Here is a 22000-nt window from a genome sequence, read left to right on the forward strand (position 1 = left end):
GGTCTTACATTTAAAATGCCCTTAGATTAGGAATTAAGAAAGGTTGTCTGGTATAAGGGCGGTAAGTAGGAGAACTGAAGGTGTCGTGAAGCAGTGATTATGCAATATGCTTTTCCAGCGACGGGGGCCATGCATAGTTCACCTTGAAGATGTGGAGTAACAGCTTCCAGGACAGGAAGGCAACTGGAGACCACATATAGGTGGTAATAACCAAAATGAACTCAGGAGATTGATCAAGTTACAGTACAGGAGCAAGTGCTAGCGTGCAATTAATTTCCATATTGTTTTTCTGCTTTTCTGCTGTTTTGTTATTTGATAGGAGTTTTCTTGGGTTTAATAATAATAGTAAGAGCATTGTTAGGGTCGATATTACTTATTGTAGCCAGCTGAACTGATCAAAAACTACAAATCCCATAATGCATTCAGTAGAGAAATGAAAGTCCAGTTACATATAGTGGATCTGTATACCAAAGCCATGCCAAATACTCAATGTTACGGGCAGTCAGATGTGCGAGAACTGACATACACAAGGACGAATACTATTAGGGAGACGTTAGTGAGCTCAGAAGATACATTTATACTGTGCAAAATCACTGGTGGGGAGGATCGAACTCACAGTTCCAGTGGTTCCTAGGTGAGGGGTCAAACGTCTAGTCCAACATAATTTTGGAAATGATTGTGCCTAAATGCTTATGTGCCTAATTTTCCCTCACAAAAGGGTCATTGCCGACTACCCCCTGTGATGAATCTAGTGAGATCATCACTAGACCCCGCTATGGGTCTCCCCTCATGTGGCCAGGGGAAGGCAGCTGCTACCTGATCCTAACCCTGGGCGGTATTATGGGGGAGGATCACATGAGAGGAAACTCAAACCAGGAGGAATTAACCACCTCTTAAACTCATGATTCCCCTATTCTGCCAGAAGCATTGATGGCATAGTGTGAAGTAGAGCAAACCAAAGTAACAGCTATGCATATAACATCTAAATCTAATAACATCCAGTTCAACAATCAAATAGGAATGAACAAACATAACATAACAAAACATCAACCCCATGATGGACTTCAAGATCCATAATGCATGTGGTCCTGGGACGAGGAAGAAGAACCAGGAGTCAATGAGGACCAAAGATGCAATTGAAGGGAATATGCGGTCTAGTTGTTTGAAGGCAAGGCACTTGAGCAGGACATTTAAACTTGAAATGGACCACAGCTGTGTGGAAGGGGAAGAAGCAGGAAAGGAGCATCACAGGCAGAAGTCGTCAGGCGAAAGCTAGCAGATGCTGGCGCGCGAAGAGACTCCACTCTCCAAGATGTGACGTGGGGTCGGATCATGTACAGAACAGCAGGTGTGCAGAAAGGTGAGGAAGTGGATGTGACAGTGTTTACGAGGAGGACGGGAGATCGGGAGAGCCGTGGGCACTGAAAGTTGATCAGCAAAGGCTCCCAGAGAGAGAAAGACCCACACAGTGAGAGAACCGCTGTGACGTGCATCACGAGGATGCCACCGAAGCCACCAACACTAACCGTGAGCCTCAGAAAAGATAAAGGGCACCAGGGTGCTTCATAGCATTTACGGCTCCTGCAATTAAGCCACAGAGAGACCGAGAACAACGTAAAAATAAGGAGGAGGAGGCAAATAGAGTTAAATGAAGGCCTAATTAAACCCCTAATTGGCAAAATATAAAACGGCAAAAAGGGCCAATTCCCCGTTCATGAGATGTCAACTTGGAGAAACCTGTAACCCACATTGCCAACAGCCAAAAGGCTATCCAGAAGAAGTAGGAGTGCAAAGAGGGTACAATTCTCCATTTATGAGATGTCAAGTTGGGGAAACCTGTAACCCACATTGCCACCAGTGCAGAGACTATAACAAAGAGATAAAAGGGCAACAAGGGCGTAATTCTCCTTTTCTGAGACACCAGTTTGGGGAAATCTTAACCCATATTGCCACTAACAGAAGATACCAACTGTAGTGGCAGGATTTTTCTTCCTGGCAGAAAAGTGAACCAGGAAAGGGGCCACTAGTAGTTAGTCTTGGCAGGCAAGTAGAACAGGAAGGAAACAGTTGACATGAAGAAATAAGGTTGTGGTAAAGGGTGTTGCGGAAAGACATTGATAATTATATAATTTTGGCAAACTGTGACATCACGAAAAGAAGTTGTTGTGCCATCCTAACAAAAGCATTCCCCATTGCAGAATAATTGTGATATGCTAATATTTGCTTGGAATCCAGAGAAAGACATTGGGCCTCATTACAATGGTGCTGGTCCGGAAACAACGGTGCCGGTAAGCCTACCGGCACAGTTGTTTCAGGACCGGCACAGTACAACTCTGCAGGTGGGTGCTGTCCCACCCGCCAGGCTCAGAGCTGCCGGGCGAGACAGTACCCGCTCGCAGAGTTCTCACTGAAGCACCGGCACTGTTGTTTACAGTACCAGTGCTCCCGTGTCCCCATTCCCATGGAGTCCTATGGGACTGCATGGGAATAGGGACTAACAAAATTACTGGCGCCTGACTCAGAATAGCCCAGTGGCACCGGGAAGTCAGGCGCCTGTAATTTTTGTACCGGTACGGCGCAACCCACCAGTTTTACCGGCAGGGTTACCTGCCGGACCTCTAATGAGGCCCATTGTGTGGAGAGCAACAACTGCCTTGGTTTGTGAACCAGTGTTTTGTGGAAGAGACATTTGCCTTATTGTGAAGGATTCTTTGGAGGACATAATTGCTGCCTTGGTTTGTGAACAAGAGTTTGTGAAAAAGACATTCAATTTACCAAGTGAAAGGAAGCACTGGATGGAAAAGACCTTTGTTGAATCAGAACTTTTCAGGGGTATTCCTAATTGATCCAGGGGAAAGGAGCCCAACCCTGATCACAAGTAGTACTTTCTAAAAACTATACGTCTGAAGTTTTTCATTTTTGTGTTGAACAGAAGACAGCCAAATGTTCCTTGTACACCTTTGTTATATGTATTAGTGTGAGGGTCAGATACTTTTTGGATACTAGGTCATCTTTCTTTAGTTTCAGTTTGCTACGTAGGCACATTCTCATTAGGATAGGAAAAGATAGGCTTTTATCTCACCCCTTTTTATTTTAATAAATGGCCAACATTGAAAAAACTATACCTTTGTGTCCATCTCATGTTTCGTACCCCTCACATCCCGTACCTGCAAATGCAACAAGAATGTCATGACTTTTATTGAGGTTACAAATCAGCACTTGCCCCCAACTGAAATGCTAAATGCAGATGCTGTTGAGTAGGGTTAAGGGTCATATAAGAAGCAGCTAGTCATACATTTCGGGAGAGTGTTTGTGGCGTTACGCATGGAGAAGCCAGCGGCCCGCATGCACGAGGGAGGCTGTGCAGCATTTGATGACTCATTGTGGACCATTGCCCAGACACTCCAATTTTTCAGTGGGGTGATTGATCGCCATTCGTGTTGAACATCCAGAATTAGAACACAACTGCTTGATGAATTAGAAATACTGGTCTGGTGGATACAGCTGTCCTGATGGAAACAGTTGTTGAAACTAGGAAGAGGGAAAATAATTAGACCCTTTGGAAAAGCGCATTTTAAAATTGGAAGACAGTGGTGTATCTGTCTCACCTAGTAGACTATGGTTGTATTCCATGGTTGATAATGCTTGGTTCACATCGATGAGGACACCTATATTTAAGGTTTTGTCCTCAGGATTTTCAAACATTGGGGATCCATATGTATTAGTGTTGCAGTGAGTGTACTCCAGCACACAAAAGCAGGGTCGGATTGGGGTGTGGTACATTAGTAGTATTTTGAACATTTCACATAGCACTTTATGATATTGTATATGTATGTACATTGTGATGTATTTTAAATAATGAATTTGTTTGTGTTTTTGTTATTTTGTAATATGTATGTCTAACAAATTAATTAGCCAGCTATGGTGGTTTTTATGATGCAATGACTAAGTGAATAAAGAACCGGTGTGTAATAAAATATATCCTCATTTTGAGGGTAATTCATAGAATTCAGCGCACAAGTGGCGCACACGACTGGCGCACAGTGTGCAAATGCGAATTTCTGCGCCAGCCGCGTGCGCTAAAATCCATTTCCGCGCACAGCGTATTCATGGATTTTAGTTTCCAAAACCAGCTGTGGCGCAGAGTGGCGCAGCGACCCTGCAGCAGCGCCAGTTACGCCCCCAACCCCTCCCTGTGCACCATGCACAGCGCACAAATCACGCACATGGCACAAAGGCCCCCAACCACGAAAACACCTGTAAAACTCCCTTTGCACCCCTCCGAATACACGTACCCCGCTGCACGGGGAGTGTCACACGCGATTGGAGCAGGTACTAAAGGCCCTGTGCGAGTGGGGTACGTGTATTCCTGGGGTGCACAGGAAGTTTCACACGCGATAGGCCCTGTGGGAGTGGGGTACGTGTATTCATGGGTTGGGCGGGAAGTTTCACACGCGATTGGAGAGGGGAACGTGTATTTCGGGGGTGCGCGGGAAGTTCCACATGCGATAGGCCCTGTGCGAGTGGGGTACGTGTATTCCTGGGGTGCGCGGGAAGTTTCACATGCGATTTTGCTGTCAGAGCGGGGTATGTGATTTTTGGGGGTGCGCAGGGAGTCCTACACGTGAATTAGCAGTGTGGATCCTCCCAGGTGTTCCCTCTACACCCTCCACGGCCCCTGCAGACAGCCCACACCACAGGGGACTACCCTGCACCAGGGGCATGCCCCACAGCCAAGCCACATGTCACCTTGCACTACTGATCACCTACTCATGTCCTCCAGCACCCCCACCCCCCTGCAGTCAGGGGCACCTGTCAGCAGGCCCCCACTCATGTCCACCAGCACCCCCAGCAGTCAGTGGCACCTGCCAGCAGGCCCCCACACATGTTCCCCTTCCCCCACGTCATGACGATCCTCAATCATGGGCCTAATTGAAAGCCACATCACACCCCACCCCACGCCACCCCAGCCCAAAGACCCAACCAAGTAATGCATCCACCCACATAGAAATGCCTATTACATGATACAACCCGAATGGCAAGTATGTAAATGAACACATGTCCATCTCACGCACACAATGGGTGCAAGTGAATGTGAAAACCCACATCATGACATGCATGAAATCAATGAGAGAATACCACACATCAAAGTATGAAACAAAAATGTATTCAACCCAAAATGAATTTAATGAAAAGAAAACACATAATAATGGGAAGAAGAAATAAAACGCAGCATGTCCAGAATATAATCAAAAATATGAAATCAGAATCCAAAGAAATCCAAATGAAAATGTGTCCAAAGTCTCAGTCCAACAAAGCAAATCCAAGGCAAACAAATAAGTGAAATCCATTGCTCCATGGCGAAATGAAAAAAATAAAAAATAAATCCACTGTTCAACTATATACAAATCACCAATCCAGGGTCCATGAGCCCAACAAATGAAATGAAACCTACAAAAAAGACTACTTAATAAAGAACTATACACAAAAACATGGTGCATTGTCCAATCGCCCCAAAATAAACAAAAACAGAAAGGAAACCTAACACTATCTAACTATTTACAATGGCAGCGGGCTAGTCCATCGACTCACTTATTGATGTCCCGGGCCAGGGCATCATCGAACTCCCTCTCAATGTCCTGGAGGCAGTCCTCTTCCATGGCCCCGAGGGTTCGCAGGGATGACGACATGTTCACCTTCAACTCCCTGCGAATTGCCTCGAGGCACTCGGCCCACCTCAGGGCCCTCCGCATGGAGTTCTCTGCCCTGACCATTGTGAGCCGTGCCTCTTCCGCACGCTGCCGCACCGCATCTATGGCGTGGCCCAACCGCTGCCACACGGAAGACACTTGAAATCCGGGGTCCTCCTGCCCTATGGCCGTTGCCTGCCCCTCCGATGTTGAAGGCCCCGAGCCATCATTGCTCCCACCATGTTGCTGCTGCTGTGCCTGTGTGTGTGCCCTGCCTCTTGCTGCCTGCATGTCTTCTTCCGGCTGGGGTGCAGTTGTGGTGGCCACCCCTGCCGGACGTCCGACTCGCGACTGTGGCAGGGATGTGTCCTCCACCAGCATGGCCGCTGGGTCAGGGGCAGCTCCACAGGGTACCCAGGTGACACATGGGTGGGAAAATGGCATGGAGGACGGCTGGCGCGTAGGGGGTTTCAGGTGAGGAGGGGGTCGCAAGAAGGTCCAGCACACGGAGGAATCCAGCACCGGTGACCCGTCCCAGTAGGTCAACGTGGTCAAAGAGGCATGCGAGACGACGTGCAGTCTCTCCACGAAAAGACTGCAGGTCATCTCGCATGCCCCGTTGACGCAACGCTATCCCACTCAGGACAGGCTCAACACGGTCCCAGATAGCCATGTCCACAGGGAGAGGAAGGCCAGTTGTCGTGCGCTCATCCCCTCCCTGAAAACGGGTCTGGGCGTAGGCATCCCTGCTAGTGCCAGATGATGCAATGACAGGATCAGGAACAGGATTACACACAGGCACCGCCACGGCGGCCTGTGCTGCCTCCTGTCCCTGCCCCTGCACTGCACCACTAGCACCAGTGGATTCCCCACCTCCAGACCCCGTGTGTGTCCCTTCCGCGGCCTCCTCCTCCACCAAACCCCCCACCAACCTGGATGACTCTGTGCCATCTTCCTCCGTTGGACCCTGTGGGGTCTCAGCTGCCCCTTCTGCTGCCGAGGAGTCCACCTCCGACCTCTGCCTCTTGGAACTACCCTCGGCAGCTGTGGCCTGGGACGCGGCACCAGACTCCTCACTCCCCGACGAGATGACAATCTGGATGGGAGCCGGGCCTTGCGTCTCCGGCTGGTGGTGCGATCCCTGCCGCTGTGCTCCACAGCACCCTCTCCGCCCTCTTCATCAGTTGACGCTGCAGACAGGGAGAGAAACACAGACATCGGGGCACTGTACAATGGACTGATACACACATGACAGTTGCACATGAGTGGCAGTGTCAAACTTCAGACATGGCATCACACTCCACGACACACATGTCATTTCAACTCACACACATGAGCATTTCCACAGCAATATTGCAACAGGCAGCAACATCCATACACATACAACAGCATGAACAGCCAAAGGTGAGCCTGACATCACATGAAACACAGGGAGTGCACTAGACACGCACACACGCCACCACACTTACATGCATGTCTACATCTCCTCCAACTGTCGCAGTGATGCGATCGCCATACATGTCACATCTGGCATTCAGCCTTCTACATATTAGTGTCACGTGCATCCATGTTGCAGCACAGTTGCACACTTGTCAAATACATGCACATGTACACAGTGCAGATACATGCAGCAGGAACCACCATCCATGTGTGACATCACAACCATGCCAACGTACATACACAGAAATTCAAACGTGTGCTATCACACCTGCATTTGCACAGCATGCTTACCAACACATACACCATCGATGTGCCTCACACCTAAGAGGACTCACATGTGGCAGCCTGACGCCCCTGTTCATACAAATCCCTACATGGCCCTACGAAAACACATGTGTAACCTGCACACTACTGGCACACCACCACACGCACAGCGTCCAATCAGTATGCATGTACACTTACCGCTCGACTCCGGACGGGTCTGCCTCTCAAGGACCTGGACGTGGAGCGCTAGGCATATGTATTCCAGGACCCTCATCTGGTGGTCGGACAGGTGGCCCCGGCAGCCCTTGGCATCCGCTGCCTTCAAGAGGCGTCAGGCCTTGTTGAGGGTCCTGGACCTGAAGTCCTCCCAGCACTTCTTGACATGGTGTAAGTCGCGGACTGCCACACCCCTCCACGTTGATGGCAGTCACGATGTCCATCCAGATCCTGGTCCGTCCTTCATTGTTTGCGCGCAAACTTCCAAAGAGGGCATCATAATGGCCCAGGGTTTGCTCCACCAGGACACCAACTTCCCTGGCACTGAAGCTGGTGGCCCTCTGCCTCTCTGGCTGGGGGTTGCCAGTGGTGCCAGATGGTGTTGTGCCCGACATGGCAACCCCAGAGGCAGGAGTGGGTGGGCAACTGGGTCCTGGGGCTAGGCTGTGGAGCGATGGTATCCCAGTCGGGAGTCTTCGGTTCCAGCAGGGGTGGTCACAGCAACTGCACCCCTGGCTGACGTGCAGGCAGCAAATAGCAGGGCACGTGGGCAGCAGGCAGTCAGGCAGCAGCAGATGGCAGGTGGGAGCGTGCTCGGGGCTCTATGGGGCAGTAATTCAGCCTTCTAGGCAGGAGCGTGGTCTTCCCTGTGTTCTTGCATGGCCAGCTTGATACGGAGTGATTTGGCACGTGAAAATCTTGCACGTCAGCGTGTAATTCGAGGAAAGGCCCTTTGCGCGTAAGTCTCCTATGACGAGACTCGCGCGTGCGTTTCCTTCGTGATGTGGGCATAGTGGTTCAGCGCACGTGGAAAAACTGCACGTCCGCGTGTGGATGCGTGTAATCCGAGGAAAGGGCCTACGCGCGTAAGTGACGTGACGCGCACGGGCGTTTCCATCAACACGGGTGCATGTTCATCGTACACGTCCAAAAACTGCACGTCTGAGTGTCAGCTCGTGTAATTGGAGGAAAGGGCCTTAGCACATACACGTGTAAGAGACGCTGTAGGTGTGGGCCGCTTTAAAAGGTAGGTGTAGGACCCCATTCCCTTGTACGTGCTTTTCGTGGAGAGCGAGTGGGTGAATTCTGTACTTCTTGTCGGTTCACACGCGATTACTTCACAGCGTTTCAAGTTCGTACTCCCTGTTACCTCTGAAAGTCTTCTTTATTTTTTTTGTTGCGTACCCCTTCAGAGGTCATTGTAGGCTGCGTGTAACAGGCGTATGCTTGTTTTTCTGTTTCTGGGTGCCACAGCGTAGTGCAGGTTCATTTTTCCACGCACGTGGTCTACGAGGGGTTGCCAGCATGTTACTTTTTGTTTTTGGGGTGCCTGTGCGTTGCATGACCCGTCATCTTCCCCCAGGGGTCACAGACAGCCTTGCTAGAGCACTAGGGTACGAATTCCATCTAGTACCCTACCCCTTTCACCCCCAATTGCCCAGGACAATTGTTTACTGTAACTCCCATATGCACAACAACATCAGTGCCATGGTTTGGTGGCGACCTAGCGGTAAGGGACACAAAGGTGGCCGACCTCCAAAAGGTGGGCGTGGTAGGGGACGTGGCCAGGATTTGCAGGGTGCCCCTATACCCCCATGTGTGGAGGACCAATCAGGGACACCCATGCCCCCCCTGGTTGAGGGAAACGTGTCTGACACCATCCCAGCTCAGCCCTTGTTGGACGAGCCCATTGTGGCACCTGAGCCGGCACAGGATGACTCCCAGGCTGACTTCCAGGTCAGCAAGTCTAAGCCACGTGTGTCGGTGCAAGTTGGTGTCACCAGCCACGTGGATCTGGGGCAGCAATGTCATCTGCTGCCCCAAGTAGGCAGGGTGGGGAGGCTGCAGGGGCAGCTGCAGCTCTATCCACCCCAGCTCTGAGTCTCCCAGCCGGGACAGTGTCGGTCCTGGTCTATCAAACTGACGTTGCCCCTGCCAACATCACACTTCAGCCAATGCCTGCACCAAGACCTATGGTCATTGTGCCATCGCACACTCCCAGTACCCAGTCCACCTGCGCTTCTGCCCCTACTGACCAGAGCGGCGCAAGCCACTCAGGATCAGCTCCACCTTTGAAGAAGAGGAGGAAGGGTGCTCTGGCACTACAGGCTGAGACCCCAGACACGGCTACACAGTCCGGCACGTCAAGGAAGCCTAGCTTTAATGACCCCGAACTTGATGCACTTGTGAGCTATGTGTCGGCACATAGCCGCGAAATGTTGGTGACTGCAGGGTGCAAGACCACACCTGGTCAACGTAGGGCACACTGGCAGACCATTGCAGACCGCATAAGTGCCCTTGGATTTGTGAGGCGCACAGCTGATGATTGCTACAAGCGGTGGAATGACCTGAAACGCAGAGCAAAGAACAAGCTGGCCTCAAATCATGCCGCTACTCTGCTGACTGGCGGTGGGTTTCCACAAGAGGACAACAAACTCACTGAACATGAGTCTGTTGCTGGGACCTTCGTCACAGAGGAACAGATCCAAGGTGTTGGAGAACTACATGATTACGACGCATTGTCCGGTGAGTGCCCATGCGTGTGTGTGTAATCCATGTGTATGTTGTTTGGGTGACGGGTTCTGAATGAGTGCCAGGTGAGGGTGTGTACTCCTGAGTGTTATGGGTCACCCATTTTCTTCCTCCCATACATTCAAGTGCCTTGGATTTGGGTATGACTGTATCCCTTCTGCCCACAGTTGCCAATTACGCCCACACTAGCACACTTTACCTTGAACTGTCATCTTGCAACTACATTGTTCAGATTTTGTAAGTGTTCAATCAGGCTGATTGTTTCCACTCTCCCATTTTTACTACGCATTATTCTGCCGTATTGCAACATATGTGATATGCTTCGGTCATTGTTTACAGCCCACACTGGGCCATTACTTTTACCTGGTTATGTTAATGATTACACCATTCAGGCCGATGGAGTATTGGGCTGCAGACATTTTTTATTAGGGCCTGTTTGCATGTGGAAGATGACAGATGTTTCCTGTAATGTTAAAGTGACCAACCATTGATCAGCCCACAATGACTGTGTTATTGGATACTGGATGTGTTTCAGTGTGTGGCACATGCATATTTTGCAACACTATTCAGCATCAATCTTCGCATCATGTCGATGTGACATGAATGTGTGACAGTACTCGTTCACTGACATATTGCTGTAGTTTTGTGATTTACTGTGGCTATGCTACATGACATCTGTGTGGTGGCATGTGTCATGTATGTGTATTGGACATGCCACTCACAGCCTGATGTTTGATGCCAGTGCTACCCAACATGATGCAAATGTGTTGCATATCCATCTTGCTCTCCCCAGTGTCTGCCTTTTTGACTCCACGTCCAACTCTTTGACAGTGCATGCATGGCAGGGTTATAGTCATGTGGGACATGTGTAATTCATGTACTGGATCTCTGGCTTGTCACGCCTTATGTGTGTGCTATGGTGCTCATGCCTATTTCCATTTGTTGCCTTTCATGTTTTTGCAGGTGATGACGCACTTGGTGCTGTTGAGGTTGACGAGATGGTGCAGACCCAGGAGGAATCTCAGGCACGACCAGGCACCAGTGGGGGCTACTGTGTTACTGCAGACCATACTGTCCAGGGGTGCCTCTGGGTGTACCGCCCCAGACCTCTATTCAGGTGCTGAGTCGGATGATGAGACTTATGTGCAGTCGCAGGTAAGTGTTTCTGGCAGGGATTCTGTTCTGTCCAACCCACCTGGTCCAGGGGTAGAACCCGCTATGGGGATCTCAGTGTTGGTAGGTCCGCCTTTGGCGGTTACAGATGAAGGGTCACACTCCACAGCATCTGATCCTGTTCCTGGGCCAGCAGATCAGTGGGGGAATGCAGTCCTGCAGCCTCAGGCAGTGCCAGCACAGCAAGGTGCAGATCGCCTTGCCCCAAACAGGTGTGGTGCCCGTCGACGTGGTGGCCGTGCCCCACCAGGCAATACTGTATGGGAAAACTCCATGTACAGTATGGCAACCCAAGAGGCAGCATCAGTAGAAATGATGGCTCAGGCAATGGAGAGGGTGGCCACTTCCATTATCCCCCCTGAAAGGCAAATGGAGCAACAATAGCAGGCAACAGACTCCATTTGCCAATCACACATGGAAGACAGGTTGGCGTCCAACAGGGACAGATGGGCGGCACTGGAGACTCTGCGCAAATCTATATCAATAGAGTCCCAGGGCCACAGGGAAGCACTGAGGATAGAACTACATAACCTCAGACAGACTCTGGTTGCACTTGAGGCTTCCAGTAATTTAAGGGCAGAACAGCAGCTGGAGCAGCTCACACGTTCGCTCTCAGCTGAGCTGCATGCAACACGTGAGGAGATCCGGGCATCACACGAGGCCATGTGCGCAGAAATGCAGGCAACACGTGATGTGCTGCATGGGGATCCTGTCATGACCACAGGTTAGTTTATTTTCCCATACTTGTCCTAAGAGTTGCAGGTTCATAGGGAATTTATTTGCCCTAGCTAGTTATTGATTCTAACTCCCCATATTAATGGTTGGTTGAGTTTCTTTAATGGCCGCTAGGTGGCTCCTCTGGTCAGTTAGTTAGCGGGTCTAGTTGTTTTCTTGTGCCAGCTATTTAAGCCCCGCCCCTCAGGAGGCTCACGCTTCGCGTCGTTTGTCTGAGTTCAGACTGAACGCTCGCCGCGTACCTCCGTTCCCTGTCACCGCTCAATATACCTTGTCCACAGAAAATTACATTCATTCCTTGAGTAACTTTAATTAGTTATCAGCTCCCTTCCTGTGTTTTCCAGTTGCTGCCGTTCCCGGCTCAGTCACAGTCCATAGTTGAAGTCCTGTCATAGCGTTCTCCTCAGCTCTCAGTTCGTAGCAGTCTTCTCTCACGCAAGTACACCCATTATATGCAAATGCATTTGCTTCGTTTTTGTTGCCTTGTTGCCTTATCAGATACATTGAAATTGTGGATGAATGTTATTTGAATTCCTCACGCATCTTCAGGATATTACGTTGTTTTTGGCGGTTTCGCGCCCTTTTCCTGTGGAGTTTGTCTGGGAAGCGGATATTCTAGTCAGAAAATTTTGGTCACACTAAGGTTCCTTTTACGCTCAGTGATAAGGTGTTTTCCTGTTCCCGTCTCGTAGTGTAGTGAGGTAGTTTTTTCTGTAATTCTACACTTGCATTACACCTCAGCTTATTGCCCCCTTTTAGGTTCAATTAGCATAGGGTTTATGTCATTGTTTTAGTGCCATTTAGTCCCTTTCAAAAGAAACTGTTATCAGTGTCCCCTCTTCAGAACTTGCGCCCCTGTATAAAACAGGATGGAGAGCTCAACTAATTAAATACCAAGGTGAGATATTTGCTGGCTCCCATATTACCAGTTTTGACCTTCTGTTTTACAGGAGAAAACTAAGGAAGGGAAATTGTTATTTTCTTCACAGAAATTCAGTGTCTAGTTCCCAGGAAGGTAGAAGTAAGTTGGAGTTCCAGAGGGTTCCTGCAGAGTTTTCAGGTGAGCGTTACAGATCTCCGCACTTTAATCCTCCAGAATCAGACCTTCCAGACCCGCATGCTTGCTGCCATGGAGGACCGTACCAGGGCTTTGTGTGGGCTGCCTCCCATAGTGCCACCGCCTCCTGATGCAGCAGCGGAGGATGAGCAGAGCGGCAGCTGTTCTCCCACAATGGCATAGCCGTGCAGGCCATGAGCCCAAGGATGTATTTTTTTTTTCGCAACATCCAAGCAGATGGGTGTTGGTGTGCACCCTGTCCTCGAACCTCCTGGGTGGCCTCCCCCACCCCACCTGGCCCCCACATGGCCATTTTTGATTTTTGATTTTTTTTTTTTACATTGTGTTGCCTTGTGTGGCTCCCGTGGGCATCCACTGTATTCCAGATGGGCACATGCAGGCTTGGCCTGAGTTTGGGTTAGATGCTTGGGTTCGTGAGACACACACCCCTCCGGCTTCCCGTTTCCATGGGCTTGCAAAGGGTGTGACCAAGTGACAGTGAATTACACAGTGACGTTGGGCTCCCATGAGCTGTGTGGGCAGTCTGTAGTCAATACTGTGTAGACATCCCTAGTGGATATTGTTGTATTGTACACTGCATGGTGTATTGATATGTGCTTGTGCATCCATGTCTTCCTCCTAATCTGCAGGTTCCTTCCTCATGTCTTCACAAGGCCGTCTACTTTGCAGATGCAGTTCATGTTGTTGGTGGTGGAGCTGGGGAGGGGTTTGGTGACATGGCGCTGTTCTCATGTTGAATTTAGCAAGGGGGTAATGAATTTAGCAGCATAGATGTATGTCTTTTGATGACACAGCATTGGTGGCGTTTGGGTAGGCAGGGATGCACACAATGTAACACTTCCAGGTGACCAATCTCAGGATGGAATGGTTGTGACAGTTGAGTGTCCATTATGTCATCATCATTGTCAGCTGGTATGTGCCAGGGCTGTGTGCACTCCACAGGGGTGTGGTTTTATGTGAAGTATTTAGCCACCAGCTGCGTACGGGCTGCCTCACCACGTGCCCTTTCCCCTCCCATGCGCAGCGGGCGTGCATGTGGTTGGGGATGTGGGGGCACCACCATGTCCACCGGCAGGCCCTGGCGTGTTGCAATGTTGTGCAGGTCACATGCTGCCACTATGATCCTGCACACTACTGGGGAGCATATAACAGCTGCCCACCAGAGCGTTCAAGGGAGCGAAAGCGTGACTTGAGCACTCCGAATGTGCGCTCCACTATGCCCGGGTTGCAATATGGGCTGTGTTGTATCTTACCTCGGGTGGTGTGGTCGGGTTCTGAATTGGCGTCATCATGTGGGTGCTCAGAGGGTAGGCACTGTACCCTGGGAAGGTGGTGATGGGTATCGTTAGTGGGGTTGTGACATTACTCAGTATCTGAAATGCATGCATGTGCAGTGGCATTTATACTCACCAAGCAGCCATGTATCGCCATGCCGCCCAGCTTCTAGGTCCCGGTTTAGGGTTGACATTCTGTAAATGAAACTGTCGTGGGTGGACCCTGGATAGTTGGCATATACTGAGGTGATGATTCCCTTGGCATCACATACTACCTGCACTTTGATGGAATGCCAGTGCTTGCGGTTTCTATAGATGTGCTCAGATGCCCTGGGGGGACGTAGAGCCACATGGGTGCAATCAATGGCACCTAGCACTTTGGGGAATTGTGCCACCCCATAGAAATCCTGGACGGCAACCTGCCTTTCTGCAGGTGTTCTGGGCAGGTATATGTGCCTGCGGACTAATGGGAGTGCAGTCATGATGGCCAACACCTGGTGTAGGCAGCGTGACTGCATGGCCTGTGACCCCCCCCACAATAGCACTTGTCTGCTGAAATGATCCAGTGGCCAAGAAGTGCAGCACATTGAGGACCTTCTCCAGGGGGCTGAGTGCTTGGGAGCACAGGTTGGGTGATGTGAGGTCATCATCCTCCCACTCACTCACCAGGTCAAGTATTATGTGAGGTGGAAACCTGTACCTCCCACACACCTGGTCATCAGCCATCCCAAAAAGGCTGGTTCTGGGTGTAAAAATTCTGGGCCTGACTATCCTCCTCCTCCTGCGGTATCCCACGACCACTGCTGCTATGAATGGTATATTAATCTTGGCGTCTGAGCTTGTTTGTTGCTTGCACGCACTTTTATGCTGCACAGGCCCACGTACGCCTGCTTCCTGCTGGCGTACGTGTTTCCGGATTAGCGTATCTTTTTTGGCGCATGCATTAGCCCCATTCGATTCCATGAATAGGTTTTGTAGATGTGCTGTACTTCCCCTGTGACGGCCACATTTTCACGCGTTGTTCCCCATTCCGCGTGTTACGCCCCCTGTTCCGCCTACTTTTGTTGTGTGCGCTGCGCTATGTGCACTTTCGCTGTGCGCTTAGCGCACGCTGTTTGGAGATGTGTGCGCCAGAGTGCGCCACGCAGAATTTTAGCGCACATCCAGGGATTTACACGCGCACGGACTTCCATGAATCGCTGTGCGCGGGTTTCGCTGCGATTTTCGCACTTGCACTTGCACTGCGATTCGCACGCTTTCGCACGCTTGCTCCGAAAATTTTAGCGCACATTAATTTCATGAATCGGCCTCTTTATATTTTGAGTGTAGTATATGCAACAAAGTGACAGAAGTTGTTGATAATTAAGTATATAAAATATAATTTTGAATACCCTGCTATTCAAATTCATCATTAATAACAAGTTGAGTAAATAAATTATTTTAAAAGTAGTGTTGGGGGAACCAATATTACTTGCTGTATTCAACTGAAATTTCCCAAGACTAGTAAGACTAAATTCATTGGGTGGACGAAATGAAAGCCCAGATGATGCTCTATAGCATAGCTCTCAACCATTTGTGTAGCAAAGGCGGGTGAAAACACCCGATTGTGTTTTTGGCGGGTGAGAGGCCCATTGAAATGAATGGGCGTGCAGGAGGCTTGGCGGGTGATTCAGAGCGTTACAAGGCGGGTGGCGCCCGCCAAAAGCGTGTGAGTTGAGAGCTATGTCTATAGTCTTTGTGTAAGGGGAAGATTAAACCACAACTAAGTCCCTGACAAAAAAATATGCATACAGATAAAACTGATAACTATGAAATACTGTTTTCGCCTGATCGATTCCCCAAAATAACTATCAAATAAAAGAGCATCTCTTGAGTAGTAGAAGCCGAACGTAGTAACATCTATGAATTTCAACTCATGATGGCGCTCTTCTACATTATGAATCATCTTTTATCATTGGTTGTCTAAGAGGGATCAAACTTGAGATAGATTTGAAATATTTGAATTTCGCCTAAAGGCATTTCTAGGACTAAAATGGTTCTCCAAAGACCAACTTGACCTACTCGAATATGTGTGCCAAATTAAGACAACTTGCTGTCTAATATGTGTTTAATGATGATGACTTGACTTTATGTTGATCGAATAGCTGAATTCAAAATACTAAATATAATAAATGAGGGAGGGTATCAGTGATGTATAGTTTGTTCCTAGGAAATAATATTTTGAATACTGCAATGTTAAGATGAATCATTAACAAGGAAGAGCCGGGTAATATAAAATAATATCCCTGTGTATGTGTCTCTGTTAAAAGGCTGAAGTAAATAATAAAAAAATGAGCACCGGTGAGGGGGCCCAAAACCAGAACTCTTGGTTGCTTGGTCCACAATGAGTTGTTTAAAATTGAGTACACCTGTGCTCTGGCTATGCTGTATGCCAGAAAGCTTATGTGTGTAAGAAATGTGAGCAAACGTGCGTTTTGGGAAGGTCACGCATGTGTTGCTGCTTCATTCCCTTCTGAATGACCAGGATGCACAACGTGACAAAATGATAAATGCAAACATGCCAACCATTCCAATTGCCGCCTAAAATAATTTTAGCCCCAATGCGTTCCTAAAGGAAAATGTATTTCTCATGATTTATCTTGTATTTGTATGTATTGTGTTTATATAGCGCTTTAATCCAAAGCGCTGTACATTAGAACAAGAAGGTACATAAACATTTTTTTTAACAGTTGAGGCAATTCACAAAACATGAATCAAACCAATAAAACAGTATGTAGAGCAATTAATCTGTGAGTGTAATAGGGAAGGAGGGGTGAGGATGGGAAAGGAGGAGGAAAAAAGGGCATTAGGGTGAAGAAACAAGGAGGGTAAGGGAAAAGGGGGTTAGGGTGAGGTGCATAGGTGGAGATGTGAGGGAAAGGAGATCGTAATGGGAGAAGGTATCAGGGTGGGGGATGGAGAAGGAGATATTTCAGGGAAGTACGTATCTTACAAAAATCACCATTACCATTGTAAGAGGTATCTTACAAAATCACTATCCCTTGTGCTTTAGAACGTTGGCATGTATGTACATGTCTCACACAGCTCTATCAACCATGCATCAGGGAAATTGGTGAGATGTTTTGATGCAATGTCCGTTGCAGGTGATAAAGCAATATATGTCACCCATGTACAGTACACTGTAGATTAACATTGTATGATATGATTTTAAATACATTGAGTTGCTCAAGCATGTTTAACAGGAGGAAGTTAGCATGATCCTTTAATTGATGCATATTGTACATTACCTTTGCTGCCGTAATGTTCAAGAGGCAGGTCATAGGGCACAGGAAAAGACTTTGTAGAGTTTTGGGTGGCTGAAAAGACATTCACTTTCACATCAAATTCATTGCTGTCCAGACCCTGGGAAACATGAAAATACAACAGGATTACTAAGTGTAATGGCAAACTTTCCTAAACTCCTAGCATGTTAACACATTGTTTTATTGTTCTGTATTGATTAGGTTTTATGCAGCACACACATAGTTGTGAAGCAAGCAAGCGCTGTTCATCAAGAGGATACAGTAATAGATGCAATGACATAGAGACTATCAGAAGGAGAACATTTTAAATGGTACAGTTATAAAAATTGGGAGAGAGGTAATATTATATCCTGTGTTGATGCACAGCTGAGCTTGAGAGATGTGGGGCCTGATCTTGTCAGGGAGGACCTGTGACCCCCCCCCACCTGACCTGGGACAGGGGGACCATTTAAACATAAGCCAGGGCCAGCCCAGATACGGGGAGGAGCTCAGTCCTTACCTCACGCTCATGTGCCATGAATGTCACCAAGGGTGCCCCCTTCTGTAACCAGATACCGCACAACACCTTTACTGGCCAGTGTTCTCTCTTTTCTTTTGCAAGACTGCCATCTCCATAATCCCTTGAGGCAGAGAATGAACCATACGATCCAAAAAATAGAAACCCAACACACCACACAACTTCCCTAATGCCACAGAAAAACAGCTTGCAGCACATCGGCAAAGCAGGACACACACAGCGGCAAAGAGAAAGCGAGAAGTCAGACAACCAGCAAGCAGAAAACATTCAGCGATGGCTAACAAAACCTTGCTGGAAAAGGAGGAGACACCTAGAGGAACTTTTAAAGCCCTGCGCACACGTGTAACCCAGGGCCTGGGGGAAATACAGGCACAGATTGGCCCACAGAGTCAGGAGAGTGCTGGAACCAAAGGATGGGTTGGGGGATTGGGGGGGTTAGTCAGTACTAGGACGAGAGCAATATAAATGGGGAATGAATGGTGCGCAGAGTGTGAGTTGAATGGGTGAGGTCGGGAGGCGTGAAGGTGGACAGAGAGACTAGTGGGAGAACAAATGGTGGAGCAGAGTGCTGAAGAGTTGGTGGAAGAAGTGGAGCAGAGCACGGGTTGTGAGTGAGAGGTATTGTATTATAGTAAGAGTGAAGCAGTGAGTGACAGTTTTTGAAAGTGAGGCTAGTAGTAAAGGAAGACTGGAGGGTAGGAGAGTGGAGAGTAGGAGAGTGAGGTAGTAGGTAGAGTGAGAGGGAGTGCGTGCTAGAAAAGAGTAAGTATAGTAGAGCGGCGTAGTAGAGGAAGGTGAGTTGAAGGGTGTAGGAGAGAAGTAAAGGGTGATGATAGTGAGCATATTAGGAAAGGGGAGTGGGGGCTGGAAGTAGTGATTGAGAGGAGGGGTGAGAGTAGTGGAGTTAGGAGGAGTGAGAAGAGCAGACTGAGGAAGGGTGTGATTATCGGAATATGGAAGGGCAAGAGGAGTGAGGGAAGGCAAGGGGAGGAAGGAGAGATGAGCTTGAGAGTGCACACTATCAAAGGGACAGGAGAGAGGGAAGTATGGAGAGAGAGAGAGAAAGAGAGAGAGAGAGAGAGAGAGAGAGAGAGAGAGAGAGAGAGAGAGAGAGAGAGAGAGAGAGAGAGAGAGAGAGAGAGTATTGAGTTAGAACGGGAGAGAGGGTCAAGGAAGACAGGGGAAGAGATTGAGAGGAGAGAGAGAATGAACCAGGGTGGTTGTTGCTGGCAGAATCTTGACAACATAATTTCATATCTGGAGAAAGTTTATGGTACCTCATGTGTAGTCCCATATGGATAAAATCGATAAGGACTTGGCCTAAAAGTCTCCATCTGTATCCAGCTAACTTTTAGATATTAGTGGTTATTGTTCTCTAGTGACCATAACCCTGGATATTAACGGATACTGGGGTAGCGTGTAGGGAGCCCACGGGAAGACGAGGGAGAGCGGGGGATACCCATCAGTTGGATCTCCTTTGAGAAAACAACATCAAGCTTAATTATTTAAAACTCCTCATAAAAACCCTTGAATGAACTATGGGACTTTGAAAGTTAATAAGGCCATCTCTGACAGCATGCAAGACAGCTGTCAGATGGGTTGAGGTATGGAACCCTGAGTCTGAATTGTGCCTCAGTGATCAAAATAGGGATGTTAAATCCGGAAAGGGTGCAGTAGGGATTGTTAAATGGATGTCCTCTCTGAACATAACCACTTAATACTCTGATGTAATTTCAAGAAGAATTGTACTAATAAATAAGGCATGATTCATTCCTACATCTGCTCAAAAGGGGTTATTAAAGCTTCCTGACTTTTTCCCACATTACAACAGGCAATTGTCTCAATGTGGTTGAGCAACATGTTGAGGTTGAGACGGATCTGGACAGTTTGTTCATTCACCCCAGGTTGGGAGCCATCCCCTTTGAGGCTAGGGAGGTGAGCCTGCTATGTAACACCCTCCCTATGTGTCTGGGCAAGTGGGGGCTCACTGGGAGCGACTCCCCTCTTAGGGACAAGGACCCCCATTCCAGAGTGGAACTCACAGTCCATACCACCTTGCTGCATATTGTGAGAAACCTGAAGGCCCTCTCACTACTACTCCCCAGGGATCTTCTGTTCAGGTGGCCAGGCAAGTGCCATCGCTCTTGGTTCCAGACCCTGGGGGCAGACTAGCGATGAAGGATCACATAAGGGGGTGACCTTTGGGGATTGGGAAAAGGGTGGCAGAAGGCGTGACATGATATACCCACTTTTCCAACGCCAACCTACCTTGCCCACCCTCAGCCTTCATGGGTTATTTTCATTCGTGCCCTGTTGATTCTCCTGTAATCCCACCAAATACTGTGAAGAAGAAGAAGACACAAAGACTTGTACAGACTACACTTATAAAACGCCACTATAGTACTGGGACGAAGAAGAGGGACCAGACTGAATGCAGATTGGAAGGCCAGGCATCTCCCCTTGATTGGCTTAATTACAGCCAGGAAATAAAATCCCAGAAATCGCACCTGAAAACTGTTACTCAAACACAGCAGCATATAAAAGGTGGGGCACAATCGAAGAAAGAGAGAGAGCTGAAGGGAGGACGGCAGAGAGAAAAGCCAGGAAGCCAAGGCAGACCATTGCATGCCAAAGGAGAGTTAGACACAGGGACGCTGTTGAGGTGCAGAGCAGGGCACTCTGCGGAAGCGTGGCAAGGAAGCCGTGTCTACAAAGAGCCGGTGAGGTCAAAAATGGGGTGCCATGTGGCATATCGGCCACTTTCATTTGGTTGTGCAGTGATCACTTCCCTGGGCGGAAGAGCCGACCTAGGAGTGTCCGAGGGATGGGGAGCGAACCACTAACATCATCTGTTTGGAAGCTGTGAGAAGGAAGAAACCTGAATCCCGACAATGCAAATGTTGAGTTTCTGTCAACTGGGAAAGCCGGAATGCAAGCGCAGGCTTCAGTGTAGCGGGACAGGTGTGTGTTACCTAAAGTGATTTAGAAGGCCTGCGACAAAGCCTGAGAATGAGAACATTTAAATGCAACAGTGAACCAGTAAACGTTATGAATGTTTGTATAAGAGTGGTCACATGCCTGAGAAGCACAAGCTTTCTAAAGCTTATGAACAATGGGAAATTAATGGAAAAGTATCCAATGGTTATAACCCAGTAGAAGCATTGAATAAAAGGCGGAGCAGTGAAGTGTGAACAGAAGGGAAATCCTAAATTTGCTAACTCTGTAAAAAGCAGTGGAATAAAAAAGGTGGAAGCTCAAAAGAAAATGTGTAAGAAACCAAGTGCATTAGAAATAGAAGCTTGGCCAAACGTATTTCAATCCTAAGGGCAACTGGTGCCTTAAGTCCTTCGCAGAAGTCAGTGAAACAAAGAAGCGAGTATCTTGAGTTTGAGTAAGGAAACCCTTAGGAGCTTATGAAATTATTGTGAACAAAGACCTTGAACTTGGGTAAAGGAACCCAGAGCTCCTCATGTTATTTTTGCTGTTGAACTTTGTACCAATTGTTACAACCAAAGGACAAAAAGCTTGGGGGAAGGGAACCCCTCTGACATCTGGAGAAACCTGTGAATGTTGATAAACTAAAGTACATCCCGAGTTTGGGAAAATGGACCCTGAACCACCAGTGAACTGTTGAATCGTGATATATTGAAGGAAGAGTATTTTGAACTTGGGGAAAAGCCCAAAGACTTGGTGAAGAGTTCGAACATTGTATATTTTGGAACCAATAGTGTTTCAGAACTTGGGGAAGGGAGCCCGGAGAGTTGGTGAACATTTGTGAA

The 22000-nt window shown here is 48.4% G+C and overlaps 1 protein-coding gene across 2 annotated transcripts in view; it reads right to left on the reverse strand.

Annotated features, from left to right (window-relative positions):
- The window catches only part of TDP1 (tyrosyl-DNA phosphodiesterase 1), a 1670976-nt gene that overhangs the window by 138074 nt on the left and 1510902 nt on the right, over nt 1–22000 (reverse strand). For both annotated transcript variants that reach the window (XM_069637461.1, XM_069637460.1), the window contains one exon: nt 17690–17804. In XM_069637461.1, coding sequence (XP_069493562.1) covers nt 17690–17804 — 115 coding nt within the window. The remainder of the gene's footprint in view (nt 1–17689; nt 17805–22000) is intronic.

This window comes from Ambystoma mexicanum, chromosome 14 (assembly GCF_040938575.1).
Source record: "Ambystoma mexicanum isolate Mex_15411 chromosome 14, UKY_AmexF1_1, whole genome shotgun sequence".
NCBI lineage: Eukaryota > Metazoa > Chordata > Amphibia > Caudata > Ambystomatidae > Ambystoma > Ambystoma mexicanum.